At 37.5% G+C, this 19,109-nt stretch overlaps 1 protein-coding gene across 1 annotated transcript in view; it reads left to right on the forward strand.

Annotated features, from left to right (window-relative positions):
* Positions 1–19,109, forward strand: part of STX8 (syntaxin 8) — a 253,960-nt gene that overhangs the window by 152,165 nt on the left and 82,686 nt on the right. The window contains exon 7 of the mRNA XM_044000019.1: positions 8,708–8,809. Coding sequence (XP_043855954.1) covers positions 8,708–8,809 — 102 coding nt within the window. The remainder of the gene's footprint in view (positions 1–8,707; positions 8,810–19,109) is intronic.

Here is a 19,109-nt window from a genome sequence, read left to right on the forward strand (position 1 = left end):
AATTTTGCTATTATGCTAATTATTTTTGTTACACAGGTCATAAAATCTTCTATGGGTTCTCATATATAGTCTTTCAAGGTTCTGCTTTATTTCTTGAACCTTGGGAATCCACAGTATTTTGTGTTTCATCAGGCATTAATTCAATTTCCTTTGTCTTACAATATTTATTGAGAAATGTTTGCAAATCTTTTAAGAGTCTTGTCACTCATATTTACTTTTTTTTCTTTTTGCGGGGCAATGAGGGTTAAGTGACTTGCCCAGGGTCACATAGCTAGTAAGTGTCAAGTGTCTGAGGCCAGATTTGAACTCAGGTACTCCTGAATCCAGGGCTGGTGCTTTATCCACTGAGCCACCTAACTGCCCCACTCATATTTACTTTTGACTTTAGTATTTTACTGATTTTTAAAATTATGTATATATAACACAACACAATATTTATTTTCATTCAGCAAAAAAATGATCTTTTCTCCCTCCCTGATAACCTTCTCCTCCCCATAATTGAGAACTAAAGGAAAACAAAACATGTTATAGCATGTATAGTCAAGCAAAACAAATTTCTACAATGGCCACATAAAAAAAAGGTGTCATTCTGCACCGTGAGTCCTTCACTTCGGAAAAAGTGGTTAGCATGTTTCATCATTAGTACCCTGGATTCATGGTTAGTCATTACACTGATCTGAGTTCCTACTTTTTTCAAAATTTTTTGTCTTTAACATATTGTTGCCTGTATAAATTGTTCTCCTGGTTCTGTTCACTACATCCTACAACTGTTCATACAAGTCTTCTCAGGTTTCAATGAAACCATCCCATTCCTCACTTCTTATGGCACAATTACATATCATAATTTGTTCAGCCATTCCCAAATTTATGGACACCTCAAATTCCCATTCTTTGCTACCTCAAAAAGAGCTACAAATGTGTTTGTACCTTGTTAAAGTTTATTTTTCTTAAGACTAATCTTTCCCTTGATCTATTCTCCCTCTAGTTTCTCTTTCTCTTTTCTCCATTTCTCTCAAATTTCCCTGTTGAGGGAAATGTATTTCCATACCCAACTATCTGTGGGTGTATGTATTCTTCCTTCCTTTGATCACTTCATATGAGAGTGAGGTTCAAGTGTTGGCTGCTCCCCCCACCTCCTCCTTATTTGTATAGATATCTACTTGTATACCTTAATTATGTGAGATAAATTCCCCTAACCTTCCTTTTTCTCTCTCTCTACATCCTCCACTTCCCCTACCCCACTGTGTTCCTCTTCTCTTTGTTTACAAACAAAGATTAGCTAGAAAGGCACAGTCTAGGAATACAACATACAGGAAGAATACAGTACAACACACATGAGGGGCTAGCCAGGCAAATTTGGAGCCTGCAGTTGAGGACCCAAAGGCAGGTAGATGGGAGCAAGGACCAGAGCTGTGCTAGATCCAAGTATAACTTACATCTCTGTTGCTCTGGGACTTAAATCAGTAAAAAAAAGCCACAATTAGTCCTTTCTGTAGATCAGTTAACTAGCCTGAGCTACCACTGAGGTCTTTGTAGTACTTAGTACCTCCCAAAAGCATCTACAAGCCCCAGATAACATAGATCGGATCCACCATTCCTTCTAGAAGGGCTCAAATCCTGGCCATGATACAGAGTCTGAATTGAGGAAGTAAAATTGGAAAAATGAATAAACAAAAGAACATACTAATGATAAACAATATTAAGAAGATAGGTATTCAAGAACCAAAATTTAAATGAAACAATAACACCACAATATTACAAGCAAAGCCTCGAAGAAAGATGCAGCTTTTCCACATGTGCAACTCTGATTTTTAGAAGAAATGAAAAAAATTAATAAAAAATAGAAGAAATGAAACAGTTTAAAAATTATGATATAAATGATACGAGAACTTTAGAGCAGAGGTTGACAAACTGGCCTGAGGATTGAATCTAGACCATTGCCTGGTTTTATACAACTTGTGAACTGACACTGGTTTTTATATTTTTAAATATACTACAGGAAACTACTTGACAAGTAGGTTTATCCAAAAATGGAATGGGTTGTCATGTGTTTCCCTTTACTAGAGGTCTTTTAGCAAAGCTTAGGTGACCTTCTGCCATACTTTTTCATTTTTGCGGTGAGTTTATTCTATTCGTGTCCACAATTATGATCTTTAGTTGTGTATTTCCTTTATCCCATTCTTTTATGCCTTTTCCTCTGTTTCCTCTTTGTCCTCTTCTTTACAGTGAAGAAGAATTGAATGCATATTTTGTGTCAGGTATTGGACTAAGCACTGTGAATGCAGATACAAACTAAAAGAATGGAGATGAAAAGCTGGTGTGTCTGTGTGGAGGGGTGGGTTTTAGGCATGAGAAGATGCTATGGCATTAGCAGGGGCATGGAGGAGAAATCTGGATTTGGGAATGGAGCTAGGAGAATAATGAAGAGGTGAGCATGGCTGGTCTGATTCTAGAAAGAACTCACCAATTGAAGGAGGAAGCCATAGAAATTGGAGGGATCTACAATGTGAAAAGGCTTCAGGGACAGAGGCATTTTCTAATATAAGAATGCTACTTGAATGTGGTAGAGAAGTCTAAAGAAATCAAGAGTGGAGTTGAGAGAGAAGTGAAAGAGTAAATTATACTTCATACAATCTGCTGCTTCTCCCCTGCCTCCATCCTCTTCCCTTTGACCAGACCACCATCTTTAACTCTTTCTTTACTATCCATCCTCCAAGGTTAAAGCTATGATTAATCTTGAGTCTACCTTCTCTTTCTACCCCTTTCTTAGTTCTCTTCAGTTTACCTTTTTCAGTGAATGTATTACTACCACAAAACCCTGTATGTGTGCTTTCGCCCTCCTTTGGATCAGTTAAGATGAAAATGAGGTTCAAATGATGCCCATTCCTACTCTTTGTATAATCTTCTCCCTGTACAACCAGATCATGTGAGATAGTCATTTCTCCTCTCCTCTACCCACATGCCTTTTTCCCCTTATTTATTATATTATTTTCCATTTGCCACTCAGCCTGGTACTCTATCCTGTTTTTTGAGTAAGTATGAGACAGAGCTGGGCTACCATCTTTGTTGATTCCCAGAAAGATGGATTGGAGCCAGATTGTCAGAAGAACTTTAAATTCCATAGTAGTTTGTATTTTGTCATAGAGGCAAAAGGGAGCCATTGGAATTTACTGAGCAAGGGAACAGACCTTTGCTTCAGTAAAATCACTTTATAAACTGTATGGATGATTGATTGGAGAAGGTAGAGACTTAAAGCAGAAAGACCAATTAGGACACTATTGCAGTAGTCCAGGTGAGAGGTAATAAGTGCTTTACTGTAATGGTAGCTGCTGTTCTTATGATATCATCTCAATAATGCCTTTCCTTTGAGATAATTGCTAAGAAACTAGTGGGAGGAGGGGGAGTATAGGCTATAATTTCAGGAGTGTGGACTCATAGGGCATTTTGGACTTGGGACAGTTGTACCCAGGGGCAAGCCTGGAGGTGGTGTTATAGGAAATAACCATTGTATATTACATATCTTAACAGATTTTAGCATTGCAGCAAAGCTATATAAGTAAATATTCTATTAAGCTAAATGGAAGATTAAATTTTAAATGACTTCTCTAAAATGAAAAAGGGTCATTTTCTCCCATATCCCATGTTCAGTATTGATACTAATATTTATTTGATTTGTCAAAAATTAATGTATTCCCATTGCTATTGCTTTTTAGTTTTTAAACTTTACACCTCTTCTTCACCATTTTTGTCTTTTCCTTTACTTTTTTGCCCTTATTTTCTCAATTTCTTTCTCAGACTCAAGAAAATATCTTGAGTTCCTAATATGGAATTTGAATTATGACAGTGCTTAAATTCTTTAGCTGCAGTTTCTTCATTTACACCGTTTATGTCATTTTAATCTAGTTCAGATACCATCATCTGCCACTAGATGGCACTTAGGGGTGAATTTAAGCAAACCCCATTTTAAAATCAAATTATCTGGGAAAAGCTTGATTTTCTAGTCAAATGCAAGATAGATTGGAAAGAACAGACTTGAGACAGGGAGACTAGTTAGGACATTATTGTAATGATGAATTCTATTCCTGGGAGTTATATGAGAGAAGGAAAAAAAAAGATTTTGTTGGAAGGAGAAGGAATTATGAAGGTGATTTGAGGGCTTTAGAATTGTGAAGTGAAAGGATGGAGTATGAGTTACAGAGAATTGGAAGGACTTGAAAAGTTGAAGGGGGAGGAAAGGTAGAGCTTAAAGGGGTGGACTCAGTTGAAAGGGAAACAGTTGAAGCAAGATTTCAAGAGGAGAGGGGGTCAAACAGAAGCACCTCACAAAGTAGAGCGTGTGAAAGTGGAAGGAAAGTTCCCAAAGAAAGAAGCAGAAGGACTTTAATTGGAGGAAAAGGAGAAGTATTCAAGGAGAATGTATTTGTTATGACAAGATAAATAAAAAACAATTGATAAGAATAGGTAAGAATTTAATGAGAGAAGGGAAAGGAGGTGAAAGATGTGACAACTCTGGAGTTAAATCACCCGTAAGCAACTTCTGCACCATTTCTTCAGGAAACCTGTTAACAAGCACTTTATATTCACGAGCATTTATCAAGCACCCACTGTACTATATGCCAGGCAATGAGAATATCTTTTTAAAAATCAATAGTTCCTGCCTTCTAGGAGCTTACCTTCTACTGGGGGTAAGAGTGGGAATGGAAAGTAATCTTTAGGGAATGGACACAAATCTTTAAGATGGAATAACTGTCAGATAGACTGTTTTAAGAAGAAAGGTGAACTTTGAATACACGTTTTTTAAAGTTTGAGTTGTCTGCTTTTCTTTTCAGTCAAATAAATACCTCAGTACAAATTGTTAGCTTCTCTATAATCCCATCTATGTGGGATTGGTTTAAGGTTCTCCCAGAGTACAAAGTGTTCCTTTTAAAGGCTATACCTAAAAAAGAATATTATTTTAGAAAGAATTGTTATACAGAATGAGATGAGTATTAGCCATTTTCTTTTCTTTTCTTTTCTTTTCTTTTTTGTGTTTGAGGCAATTGGGGTTAAGTGACTTGCCTAGGGTCACACAGCTAGTAAGTTGTTGGTTTTTTTAAGTGTCTGAGGCCCGATTTGAATTCAGGTCCTCCTGACTCCAGGGCTGGTGCTTTACACACTGCGCCACCTAGCTGCCCCAGCCATTTTCTTTTAATGAAAAACACTTTAAAGAATTTGGTTTGATATTCTAGTGTTTTATTCACTTTCTGAGGTACATTAAATGTTGCTACTCTGAGATAAGAATAGAATGACAAATTTGGTCTGCTTTAATTAGAAAGAAAAAGATGGAAGATCTCAATAATTTTTTGAGGTATGGTCATGCTACGCCCCATTCATCCCTACTTTGGGTGTTGTACTACTTTGGGACTACTAACTACTCCACCGTGCTCCAGGAAGTTCATTATTGGAAAAATTTTACCATCCTGCAAGATCCTATAATCCTTGGTACTCCACCTTACCACCACCTCCTTCTCTTCTCATTTGAGGGATTAGGCTGTGAACTCTAGAACCTCCATCTAATGAGGGTTTTCAGCTCAGAACATCATGTTTTATGTGGCTACGCTACTTTGGAACTTCCCCAGCATGCTCCCAATTTGGTACCTTCACCCCACCCTGTACCCTTTTCAGCTTCTTTTGAGTTTTGTCTTACCCCTCATTAAATTGTAAACTCCTGGAGGTGAAGCCAGGATGGCAGAATAGAGGCAACAACTCAGCTGAACTCTCCCAACATTCCTGTCTAAATAACTTTAAAATAATGCCTCAAATCAAATTCTGTAATGGGTTAGCCAACAAAAGGTCAGGATGAAACATTTTTCCAGCATAAAAAAACCTAGGAGATTGACAGGAGTGGTATATAACACTGGGGTGGAAGCCAGCCTGGAAGCGGCAAAGAGTGCACAACAGTCAGTGAGCCTTGGAGGCAGTTGTAACAATGGCAGCAGCAACTTTAAGAACTCTCAACCCAGAGATAGTAAGGAGGTCGGACAACTAGTCAGAAGGAAATTATAGGAGACTCTTGGCCGGCACGATCTACAGTACCCAGTTGTACTGTCCATATACAGTTGTGGGTCACAGTTCCAGGGTGAAAGGGAGCACTAGTGCTGTAGAGGAGTAATGTTGCTGGTACTAATTCTAGGACCAAGAGGAATAGGGGAATATTATAGGCAAATTCCAGAGCTCACAGATCAAGGAGAAAATATTGTAAAGAGCCAGAAAGAAACAACTGAAATATCATGGAACCATAGCCAGGATCACACAAGATTTATGACCTTCCACATTAAGAAACAGAGAACTTGGAATACGGTATTCCAGAAGGCAAAGAAAGTAGGATTACCACCAAGAATCACCTACCCACTAAAACTGAGTATAATCCTTTGGGGGGGGAGGAGGGAGTAATGTATATTTAATGAAATAGAGGATTTCTAAGCATTCCTGATGCAAAGACCAGAGTTAAAAAGGTTAACTTTCACACAGAAAACTCAAGAAAAGCATAAAATGGCAAACAGAAAAGAGAAATCATAAGGAATTCAATAAAATTAAACTGTTTACTTCCTGACATAGGAAGGTGATACTTGTAACTCCTAAGAACTTTATCATTATTAGGGAGTTAGAAGGAGTCTGCATAGACAGAGGCTGTGGTTGTGAGCTGTCTCTATAATGGAATGATTCCCCCCCCCCAAAAAAAAAAATGGTGAGAAAAAGGGAGATGCCCTGTGAAAAGGGGGAAGGGAGAGGTAAAATGAGAAAAATCATCTATAAAAGAGGCATACAAGGAAGAGCTTTCATAGTACAGTGGAAAATATGGGGTTTGGGGTGGTGAGCAATGCTTGAATCTCACTGTCATCAGAATACTTTCAAAGAGAGAATAACATTCATACTCAGTTTGGTGTCGAAATCTATCTTACCTATAACAGGGAAGTAGAAAGGGAAGGGGGTAAGAGAAGTATGATTATGTAGATAGGAGGTCAGATTAAAATCAGAAGCAAAACAGACTTTTGAGGAGAGACAGGGTAGAAAAAGAGAGAAAGGATAAAAAGTGGGGAAAGGATGAAGGAAATACACAATTGACAATCATAATTGTGAATGTGAATGGGATGAACTCACCCATAAAATGGAATTGGATAGCAAAATGTATTGGAAACCAGAGTTGTTGGACTGTGTTTTCTAATACTTTGTGCTATCACTTGAAACAGAAAAACACGCAGTAAAAATAAAGGGCTGAAGCAAAATTTATTACGCTTCAGTTGAGGTAAAAAAGGCAGGGCTTGCAATCATCATCTCAGACAAATCAAAAGCAAAAATAGATTTACTTGAAAGAGATGAGCAGGGAAATTACATTTTCCTAAAAGGAACCATAGACAGTCAAGTGATATCAATACTTAACAAATATGTACCAAATAGTATAGCATCCAAATTTTTAAAGGAACAAGAGGACATAGATAGTAAAACTGTACTAGTGGAGAACCTACCTTTTCCCTCTCTGAATTAGACAAATCCTGAAAATCCAAGAACAGATGAATGAAATTTAAAGTAAAAAAACACAATAAAACCCAAACCCATTGAACTAAAAAATGAATTGAAGAGCTTTCGTGAAAAAACAATAAAATATATAAACCAGCTTGTTAATTTGATTACAAAAAAGAAAATCGAATTACAAAAAATGAAAAGGGTGAATGTATCACCATGAAATTAAAGCAATTATTGGGAGCTATTTTGCCAGATTATGTGCCAATAAACCCATTACTTTGGTGTTTTTGTTTTTGTTTTTTTCCTGTCAATTCTAGTTTTAGGTCTCATTTTAAAATTTCTATAAGTTTTCCTATGATTTGTTCTCATTTTTAAAAACTTATTTATTTAGCCATTTGGGGTATTTCTGAAGATGTAATCCATTGTTTTATTGTCCATTTGCATTTCTTGCAGTACTTTTTAGCTATTTCATTGTTCTAGGGTTTTTATGCCTCAGTTTACCTTTATTTTTTTACAGAACATGACCAAGATGTGAGATCTGAGTTTTTTTAAACAAAATTTGCGTTTACAGAGATCAAACTTGAGGAGGAGGGTTGGGCAGGGAGAGGAAAGGAAAGCAATAAAGAGGAGGACCTTGAATTGCCGCCCCTGGTCCCCTCTCCTGATACAAGGGAATATGTGTGTGTGTGTGTGTGTGTGTGTGTGTGTGTGTGTGTGTGTGTGTGTATGTGTGTGGGGGGGTATTCTAGGATTTTTTTTTCTTTTTTTTTTTTTTTTGCGGGGCAGTGGGGCTTAAGTGACTTGCCCACGGTCACCCAGCTAGTAAGTGTCAAGTGTCTGAGGCCGGATTTGAACTCAGGAACTCCTGAATCCAGGGCCGGTGCTTTATCCACTGCGCCACCTAGCCGCCCCCTCTAGGATTTTTAAAAATTGTATTTTATTTTTAATTTGTGGAATAAAACAAGCAATTCCATAATAAAGCATAATAAAAAGCTGATTGCACATAAAACTATAAATCTATTATGTACATCTTGCCAATCCTTTTAAATATATAATAAAATTATCATGTTAGTATTAGAAAACAGGGATTTAATTTTCTTTTGAGAGGATTTTTGTTATTAGGAAGAACTGCCAAACAAGTATTATGATACAAAACAAATCATTACAAGTTATTAATGCTGTATTCTATGTTTTTCCCCTCTAGAGATAATTGATGACCTAGCTAACCTGGTGGAAAATACAGATGAAAGACTTTGTAATCAAACCAGACATGTGAAAATGGTAGACAAAAAGTCATCATCTTGTGGTAAGAGATATCTGAGTTACATTTGTATGCTTCTTTAGTGGCTTTTTGGAGTGTTGAAGAAAGCTATTAAATCTGATCTAGAACATGATGTGTTTGAGGGGTACATCCAGGTTGATTTATCCATTAGGCAGTGGAAAATGTAGAACTGGAACTCAGAGTAATAGAGGTACAATTGTATCCCAACACTGCCAAGAGGTGGTGAATCAGGAGAGAGAAAAGTCATGGAAGCCAAGAGAGAAAAATATCTACAATTTTAAAGGTGGGTTAATAACATCAGATGTTGCAGAAAAGTAAAAGATACAGATTACTGAGAAGAGTTTATTATATTTGATATTAGGAAGTGACCATGGAAAGAGCACTTTCAGTAGAGTGGTGGGACCTGTGGGCAGGAAGTATACAATAATATTAATAGAATCTTGTTTTTATTTTACAATATTTATTTTTATTGATTAAAATTTATTTCAGTACATTATACAAATACCACTAATTCACAACATAAAATTCCTAACAAGAGTTTAACAAAACAAAATAATTGTGATAGTTTCTATGTAACTTTAGTAGTTTTCTATATGTTAAAAGAAAGGCCAAGTATATGCTTTGTCAGCTAGTACCTTTATTGTCCAAAGATTTCAGTATAAGCTTCTTTTTGGTCTTTAAACTTGTTTTCATTTATATAATCATAGTGATTATCTCTCTTCTTTTTGTTTATTCTGCAATATGTCACAGAAGACTTCAAGCCCCAAATATCTTTGAATTCATGATATTTTTTCTTATGGCATAATAATATTCCTTCATATTCCTTCACTATTGCTATTACTAATAGTAGTATGATAAATATTGGTCTTTCCTTATATGCAGCTTTCTTGGGTTATAAAGCCAGTATTGGGATCATTAATTCAAAGGGTATGGACAGTTCAGAGACTTCCCCCCCCCCCCATAATTCCAAATTGGGAAATACTAATTTAGGATTTCTTATATAATATTTTTTCTTCTTATCATTGTATTAGTATTGGGCAACATGGGTTAAGGGCCAGCCTTAGAATCAGGAAGACTTGTGTACAAATTCTGCCTCTTAACATATTGGCTCTTTGTACCTGGGCAAGTCACTTTACTATTTAGTGTCCCAGCAACTTTCTGAGACTGTTTTGCATAATAGTTGCCTGTCTTCATTGGTAGAGGAGTTTCCTCACCAGAATTTTCCTCTGCCAGTGAAACAAGAATCATCATCTGTGATCCTTAAGTATATTTATTTTCAGGGTTTATTTCTCTTAACATTATTATTTTTACTCTTAACCTTGTCCAAAATCATTATTACTACACTTGCTTTTTTTTGGATTTAGTTGAAGCACAATAAATTTTACTTTGGTCTATCATTTTAACTTTGTATGAATCTTCATGTTTCTTGTATACAGGAAATTGTTGAGAGGAGTTTCCCAGTTCCTTGTTTAACTTGCGTCTCTTTTATGAGCAAATGCAGTATGTTAACATTCCCTGCAATAATAAAAGTTTGGTTTTCCTTTTATCAAATTATAGTTTCCTTTTTTTTTTTTTTGAGGGACAGTAACGATTAAGTGACTTGCCCAGGGTCACACAGCTAGTAAGTGTCCAGTGTCTGAGGCTGGACTTGAACTCAGGTCCTCCTGAATCCAGGGTTAGCGCCTTATCCACTGTGCTACCTAACTGCCCCTATAGTTTCCTTTTTAAAAAGTTTTGATACCTTTTGGTTTACATGATAGGCATTTCTAGATATACCATCCACTAACTTTAAGCTCATTATCATTCCCCTCAAATGCTTCCTCTTTAGCACCACCATCCTTCCAGTTTCTCAGGTTTATAACCTTGGCATTATCCTGGATTTCCCACTCTCCCTCACCCCATATATTCAATTGGTTGCCAAATCTTAATGTTTCTATTTCACACCTCTGATCCCTTTTCTCCACTCATACCATTACCACCTTAGTTTAGGCCCTCATCTCATCTACATTATTGCAATAGGCAGGAGCCTAAATGATATCTGTCCCTCATCTTTCTCCACTCTGTTCCTTTGTACATACTACTGCCAAATGATTTTTCCTAAGCACAGATTAGACCATGTGACTTGTCACCTCCAGTTCCTTCCTGTGGCCTCTAGGATAAATAGAAAGTCCTCTGTTTAGCTTTTGGAATCCTATACAACCTAGCACAGCCTATCTTTTCAGCCTCACTGGATATAATTTTCCCTTCTACACTCTGCAGTCTAGCCAAACTGGCCTTCCTTCTCTCTGTTCTTTACACACAATACTCCCATTTCCTTCTTTGGTGCTTTCCATGTGCCATCTTCCTTGCCTGGAATGCTCTCCCTCCTTACCTCCACATAATAGTCACTGTTTTCCTTTAAAATGCAACTCATGGGGCAGCTAGGTGGCGCAGTGGATAGAGCACCGGCCCTGGAGTCAGGAGTACCTGAGTTCAAATCCAGCCTCAGACACTTAATACTTACTAGCTGTGTGACCCTGGGCAAGTCACTTAACCCCAATTGCCTCACTAAAAAAAATAAAAATTAAAAAATAATAATAAAAAAAAATGCAACTCAGACACCATTTGTGTTTGAAGCCATTCCTGATAGACCCAACTGCTGCTGTTGTCCTCCTTCCCAAACTATTTTGTATTTAACTACTTAATATATATTTGTATTTATTCACTCATATTTTTGCTGCATATATCTGTGTATGTACCTGTGGTTTCCTCCCCACCCCCATTAGAATGTAAGTTCATAATGAGAAGGAGCTTTTGAAATTCTTTATGCTATATCTCTAGTGCCTAGCACAGTAGGTACTTAATAAGTACTTGTTGATTGATCATCTGGTCCAGTCACCTTCCTTCTGGCAGGTATCATTTTACAAATGAGGCAGCTGAAATTTGGAGGTATTCACTGTTTGCCCAAAGTCACAAATGTTGGTAGTGCCATGCCATAGGACTCAAACTGAATTTTCTTGAAATCTAGTCTAGTTCTGTTTGTCCTACAGAATATCATCTCACCTTTTTGGTTATATGATGAAAAGTTATATGTGAATGAAAATGGTAATTAACTATATAAAATGAAAATTTTGGGTCTTGATCTTTTCTCAGTGTGCAGTGTTGAAGTGAGCCCTTTCAATCAGTCATGAACACAAGTTATAATCCACCTTGTGCATTTAGAAAACTCTCATTTTACCCTGTTCTGGTACTTCCTTTCTAAGAAATGATGCATCAAATGTTAATAAAAAGTGTAACAAAGACAAAGCTTTCTTCTGTAGGCCTGGTGGCATCAGTGTTTAATTAGCATTTGCTGTCTGTGTGCATGCTAATCAGGCAGTATTGAAAGAGCTTCCCAGTTCAATTCTCTACTTTCCCTCCTCTTGCTTGTATTATCACATTCTTCTTGGTAACTGATCTTTAAGAAGGGACCAAATGCCACTTAAGTCCCTTGTTTCTAAAATCACCTAAGTCATCAAACTAGAGCAAATCTTTTCATTACAGTTCTTCCTCCCCACCCCCTACCCCTAATACTGCAAAGCATTCTCCCTGATCTTTGCCCTCCAGGATATTTAGTATCACTTCATATCAGGATGTGATTTAGAGCAGCTGGTATTATAAATATTTGAATCCTTGTGGACACTTCTTTGATCACTGACCCACTAATCCACCCACTTTTCCAAGCCCTTCCGTCTTCCTCCTTCCTTTCTGTTCCTTCTAGGTCCTATCAAAGGCATATCTCTGACTTCTGATCCCTAATCATTTCAGCCCCCCAGTAGCATTGTGTAGATCCAAGTTCTCCCCTCTCTGAGATTGCCTGTTTTTACACCTATGTAACTAAGCTTCTGGTAGCATTGCTCAGTTTGGGAATGAAAGAGGAAGTAGGAGGTAGGGTGCAAGCTTGCTTGTCACTTTCATACCTAAGTTGTTTTCAAGGTGCAGCCAAGTGGTGTGTTGTGCTTCTTAGAAGCAAGTAGGGCTTTAGTAACTGTTACCTAAAATGTTTAATGTTTATGGGGATTATAAAAGTGAGACCCCTGTTTTTAAAGCACCTTACTTTTTATGAAAAGATGAAAAAGTAACCCTTGACTTATGGAAAAATAACTATCTTGAAATGAGAACCACAATAATGACTGTCAGAATAAGTGGGACAAATTTTTTCTAAGGCTAACCCAAGTGAAATGTGTAGCAGAGCTGGTCCTGTAGTTTGAATAGTAGTGGCTCTAGGGGCAGTAGAGTAAAAGAGATGTAGTTCTAGTGTTGGTTTTGTCACTGACTATTGTTATTGGGCAAATTATTTAATTCTTGGACCTCAGCTTCCTCTTCTTTAAAATGGATAAAGTAATCAATCCCTGTCTCTGGCCATGCCACAGTATTATTATTATTATTATTATTGTTATTGTTATTATTATTATTTTAGGTTTTTTTAGTGAGGCAATTGGGGTTAAGTGACTTGCTCAGGGTCACACAGCTAGTAAGTGTTAAGTGTCTGAGGCTGGATTTGAATTTAGGTACTCCTGACTCCAGGGCCAGTGCTTTATCCACTGCGCCACCTAGCTGCCCCCCTACCACAGTATTATAAGAATGAAATAAAATAGATTAGAAAGTGTAGAACTGCAAGGTAATCCTGGAATCATAAAATTGGAAAGGTCTAGAAAATAGTGTTTTGTTCTTTTTGTGAGTTTTAAGGGTATTGAGCAGGGTCCTATCAAATGTTTTCTAACACATGTCCCCATAAGAGAATCAAATTCCACCATTAGAAATTAATTTCTTCCATTCTTTTTTGTTTTTTTTTTTGCAGGGCAATGAGGGTTAAGTGACTTGCCCAGGGCCACACAGCTAGTGTCAGGTGTCTGAGGTTGGATTTGAACTCAGGTCCTCCTGAATCCAGGGCCAGTCCTTTAGCCATTGTACCACCTTAGCTGTCTGATTCTTCCTGTCTTGAAAGGAATTTTATTTCCTTGTTTTAAAAGGATCTTCTTAATCTCTTATTGAAATGCAAGTCCCTCTTGGGGGAAGGAAATACCTTAAGCCTTATTAACTAATTACAGAGTCACAGATTTAAAGATGATAAGGATTTTAAAGTCATCTAGTCCAACTTTCTTATCTTGCAAATGAAGAAATTGAGACACTGAGAGATTAAGTGGCTTGTCCAGGGTCACCAAGGCTTCATGTGGCAGATGGAATTTGAACTCGGGTCCTCTGACTACAAATCCAATATTCTTTCTACTAAAGCAGGGGTCAGTAAACTGAGCTTCCACGTGTTTTTTTCATGGCCTTCAAGCTAAGAATGGGTTTTTGGTTTTTTTACATTTTTATATACAATAAACATTTACTTAAAAATGTAAAAGACTGGGGCAGCTAGGTGGCACAGTGGATAGATAGAGCACTGGCCCTGGAGTCAGGCGTACCTGAGTTCAAATCCGGCCTCAGACTCTTAATACTTACTAGCTGTGTGACCCTGGGCAAGTCACTTAACCCCAATTGCATCACTAAAAATTTTTTTTTTTAAATGTAAAAGACTATTCTTAGCTTTGAGGTCACAAAACAAAATTTGGCAGCCTGGGGACTAAAGAATAAGATAGATCATAGTTTAAAACTTGGAAAGGAATTGATGAAATTTGAGGCCTAGAGAGCTTGTGATTTGTCCAAGATCACACAAGTAGAACAGAATTCAAATCCAGGCAGTTGCCAATGGGCATCATCTAAACCATGGAGTCTGCCCTTTCCAAATATAGATCCATCTCTCTGGACTCTTCTCATACCTTAGCCCAAGTCTGGCCTCCCTTCTTCTAACCCCTAATGCTTTTCTCCTTCAGCCTTAGAGGCCCAGATACTATCTATTCAGAACCTAATTCTCCTTTCAGCATCCATTTTGCTGCCGTTGTCCTGGTTCTTGGCCTTGCTACCCAAAAGTCTTTTTACTCCTTGCTATTCTACTAATCTATGCTGTTATTATGCTGTTACCCAAATGAATGGACATTCATCATTCCTTCTTCAGTTTTTATTGTATTTTTCATAACTGTGAGCATATCAACATGCTATATGAGCAGATAACTACGTTATATAAAGAGACTATGAAGCATATATGAATCTAAGGATATTAGTGTACTGGTCTAAATATAGGTTTCTCCTAAATATAGACCACAGCCATAAAATGAATTCTTTCTGAAAAGGAAAGAAATGCATATATTGTGAAAATTAATCCTGGCTTTAAGCTACTTACAATATCCATCCATCTATCTTTCTAATCTGTTTTTTTTTTAATTATTATCTCTGTATCTATGGAATGATGGCCTGTATTCCTACTAATGGAGTCATAAGATCATAGATTGCATACTTTAAGAGTCCTTAGGGGTCCTTTAGTCCAGTCTAGTCCATGTAGGCTAATCCCTTCATTTTATAGATGGGAAAATAGGCCCAGAGAAGCAAATTGACTTGCCCATGGTCACAGAACTTGCAACAACAAGAAACATGAAGGGCCTGCTATATTCCAGGCACTGTCCTAAGTCCTGTTCAATGTCAAAGGCAAGATGTATATACCCTGATCTTTCTGATCCTTCCTCATTCTAAATGTCATACAGCCTCTTCAAGGTGGGTATTAGTTGGAAAAAGCCTTATGCTGATAGTTCAACATTTGTGATCTCATTTTGTAATGGACAAATCTTTTGCTTAAGTAGGGCCCTCCATGGATGGGACTGAAGCTAGATATGGTTTTCCCAATGTTGAATCTTGAGGGGAGGGTCCATACCTCACCCTGGACCCTGGCTTTATGAAATAGAACTGTGAGTTCAAGGCTACTGAATGAGTGTCATAGGCCATTCCCTAGGAGATGAAAGAAACAAGGCAAGGCCAGAATCTTTTGAGGGGGAGGAGGAATCTGAAGAGCTACAGAAGAGAATATGGAGGAAGCCAGCTGAAGGAGTAGAGAGAAGTGATTTGGCATATAGCTGCTCTGCCAACAACTGAACAGATCCTTCTACTTTCAGTACTATATAGTCATACCACTTCACAGAATAACAGAATTGGAGAGCTGGAGGGGACCTTAAATACTATATAGTTCAATTAATCTGAGGAAACTGAGGCCTTAAAGCATGACTTGCCCGGGGTCATACAGGTAGTAAATACCAGAACTGGAACTCAAGCTCAGGTCTATCAATTCAAACCCAGTGTTGTTCCTACTATACTACCCTACTACTAGATCCCATCCAGGATCTCTGAGGTTATTCTTATCACTTGGATCACAGGGATCACTCAGGTCTCAATGGTTACCCTTGATTAAAAATCATTTAATCAGTAGACACTAGGCAGGTATCTGATTACAGAAGGGCAGTGGGTCTGTGGGCAGTAGAATGTGTATCAAAGTAAAGTTCTGGCAAGAGGGGGCAAGAGAAAAGCTATTGAGACACCTGCCTCTCTTGTTCATACCCATAGCCATGACCTTCAAGAGCCACTTGCCCTCTGGGAAGGATGGTAAGAAGAAGGGGAATTCTTCAGGACCCTTGGAGCAAAGATAATCTATATTTGTTAATTCCATGACTATACTAACATGGGAGACAAAAGCTTCTAGCTGAGAATTCCAGTCATGGACACACTTCTCCAGCAAGATACCAGGAAGGTTGTTGTCTTTCAGTCATTCAGTTTTCTCCAGCTTTTCTTGACCACATGGACCACAGTATTCCAGTCCCTTCTATCTTCCACTATCTTTCTTAAGTCTGTCCAAGTTCATGTTTGTTGTTTCCATGACACTAGATGACATTATCTGGTTTGACACTTTTCAGTAAAAAACCAAAACCAAGGTAATTGTACTGGAGGTATAGTTAACATGTTTAAAGACTCTTCAGGGCCAGTGATGGATATGAGAGGTTAGTGTCAAGAAGAAAGGGGAAACCAACATGGGAAATGGGTGGAACATTTGTAGGGATAGATGTGGAGAGGAAAAGAGAGGTACGGAGATAAGGGGGAGGCAGCTAGACAAGATGAAGAACATAGTGCAAACAAAGTTTGGAAGGGAACACTGTAGCAAGTGTGTATTCATGTATATTTTCCCAACTCCTTATTTCTGTCCTACTCCTGACCATAAACACATATATTATCGTTTTCCTCACTTCCCTTGATTTGATAGGGTGCCCAAGAATTTATAGTTGTGCTATAGAGGAGTAATGACCATTTTTGAACTTGTAAATCAAACCTTCTTCAAAACTAAAAACAGTTCAGAATTTTAAATGTTGGGACTATTATTTGAGAGGAATTGGGAATGAAAGAAAATGCCTACAAGAATGGTACATTGAGAAAGAAAAAAACATCCAATTACAGCTATATGTTGTACCGTTTAAATAGATAAAGCTTGATTATTAAGGCTTCCCTACCTAAGCACCTAGCAGTGCCTAGAACAACTGTCATTAACCCTGACCCTTTTTTAAAAAATACTGTCTTTGGCTAAACTAAACCCTAATTATTATTCCAAAAATCAAGTGAATTACATTTAATATCTAGGGCAACAGTTTAATTTGGTTTCTAAGGATACATTTCAGAAAATTAAGTCACCAATGTTTCTTAAAATAGTACTAAACCTTTTCTTTTGAAATGTAAAATATGTCCTGGGTCCTCTGTTGTTCTATCTATATTCTCTCTCTCACTGCTCTCATTTATTCCTGTGGCTTCATTTATCATCTCTAGTAAGACAACACCTATCTATAGCTCCAGTCTCTTATTCTCCAGTTTTTTATTTCCAAATGTTTATGTGATGGTTTCACTTGGATGTGCTACCATTGCTTTAAGTCAAATATCCCTAAAATCAGACTCATCACTACACCAAAACTAGTTCCCTTTTCTTCCTATTTCCTATCATTTTAGCCACTTATTGACTCATGTGAGTCAATATAATGATATAGTAGCCAGAAAAGCCAATGGGATCTTAAGCTACATTGAAAGCCATAGTGTTCAACATTAGAGATAAGATTGTCCCTCCTTTACTCTTTCCTTGTCATGCTATCATGTGTTCAGTTCTGGGCAGCACCACATCTAAAATATTATAGTGAAGGGTCTTGAATTTAAGTCATTTGATGGTCAATGGAAAGAACTGGGATTGTTACCTGAGAAAACAGAAGATTGAGGAAAGAGACATGATGACTATCTTCATGTGTTTAAAGGGTTGTCAAGAAGGGAAATTATACTGTTCCTCTTAGCCCCAGAGGGTGGAGCTAGGAGCAATGGCAAGAAAGTTGTAAGGTGAAAAAATTAGACTTGAGGTAAGAGAAAACTTACCAAGAATTAGAATAATAGAGTTGTACGGTTGGCTGTCATAGGAGGCTCTTGCTCACTAAACATCTTCAAGCAGAGGCTTGTGGGTATGGTTTGCATGAGATTTTTGTTCAAGGACAGATTGATTGAATTGCCTCTGCAGTTCCTTACATCTCTTGAGATTCTGTGCTTTTTGTGGTAGACTGACTCTAGTCTGTTTCAAAAATTATGCTTATTAAACAAAAACAAAAACCCTGTGAATCATCTGTATATTTTTCTCCCTCATTCCCCAAATCTGATCAGTCACTATGTCCTTTTGGTGTTTGTCTCCTCTGTCTACTTTTTCTTTGTCTTTTCAATGTCACCAGCAGTTGACGCTCTTTACCTTATGCCTCTATTTCTACAACAATCATCTAAGTACTCTCGGCTTTTTGTATCTTCTCCCTCCCTAGATCTTGTCACAATGGTAGCCAAATTAATCTTAAAAACTACTTTAATCTTGTTGTATTCCTATTGTTTCCCTGAAGTTCAGGGATAAAGTTCAAACTCTTTACAATATATTGATTATGACAGATTTATTGTTACTATGTAAAAATCATATCGCTTTCTCCCAACTGCCCTTTTTTTTACATGGCACTTTTGCATAGTGTCTTATTTGCTCACAATAATCTTTTTTTTCTCACGATAATCTTTAAACATGACAGGTATTACTCATGTTTAACATGAAGAAATTAAGACTCACAGAGATAAAGAAAAGAACCCCATGTTTTCTGACTTCAGCATTCTTTCTCTTTCTCTCTCTCTCTTTTTTTTTTTTTAGTGAGGCAATTGGGGTTAAGTGACTTGCCCAGGGTCACACAGCTAGTAAGTGTCAAGTGTCTGAGGCCGGACTTGAACTCAGGTCCTCCTGACTCCAGGACAAGTGCTCTATCCACTGCACCACCTAGCTGCCCCCAGCATTCTTTCTCTTAATTAAAAATATAAAACAATAAGTGTGCCATAAATAGAATTTTATGGTGGTTATTAGAACCATCATTACTATCTAAAGTGGACTTTTTGGGGT

The sequence above is a fragment of the Dromiciops gliroides genome, chromosome 4 (genome assembly GCF_019393635.1).
Source record: "Dromiciops gliroides isolate mDroGli1 chromosome 4, mDroGli1.pri, whole genome shotgun sequence".
NCBI lineage: Eukaryota > Metazoa > Chordata > Mammalia > Microbiotheria > Microbiotheriidae > Dromiciops > Dromiciops gliroides.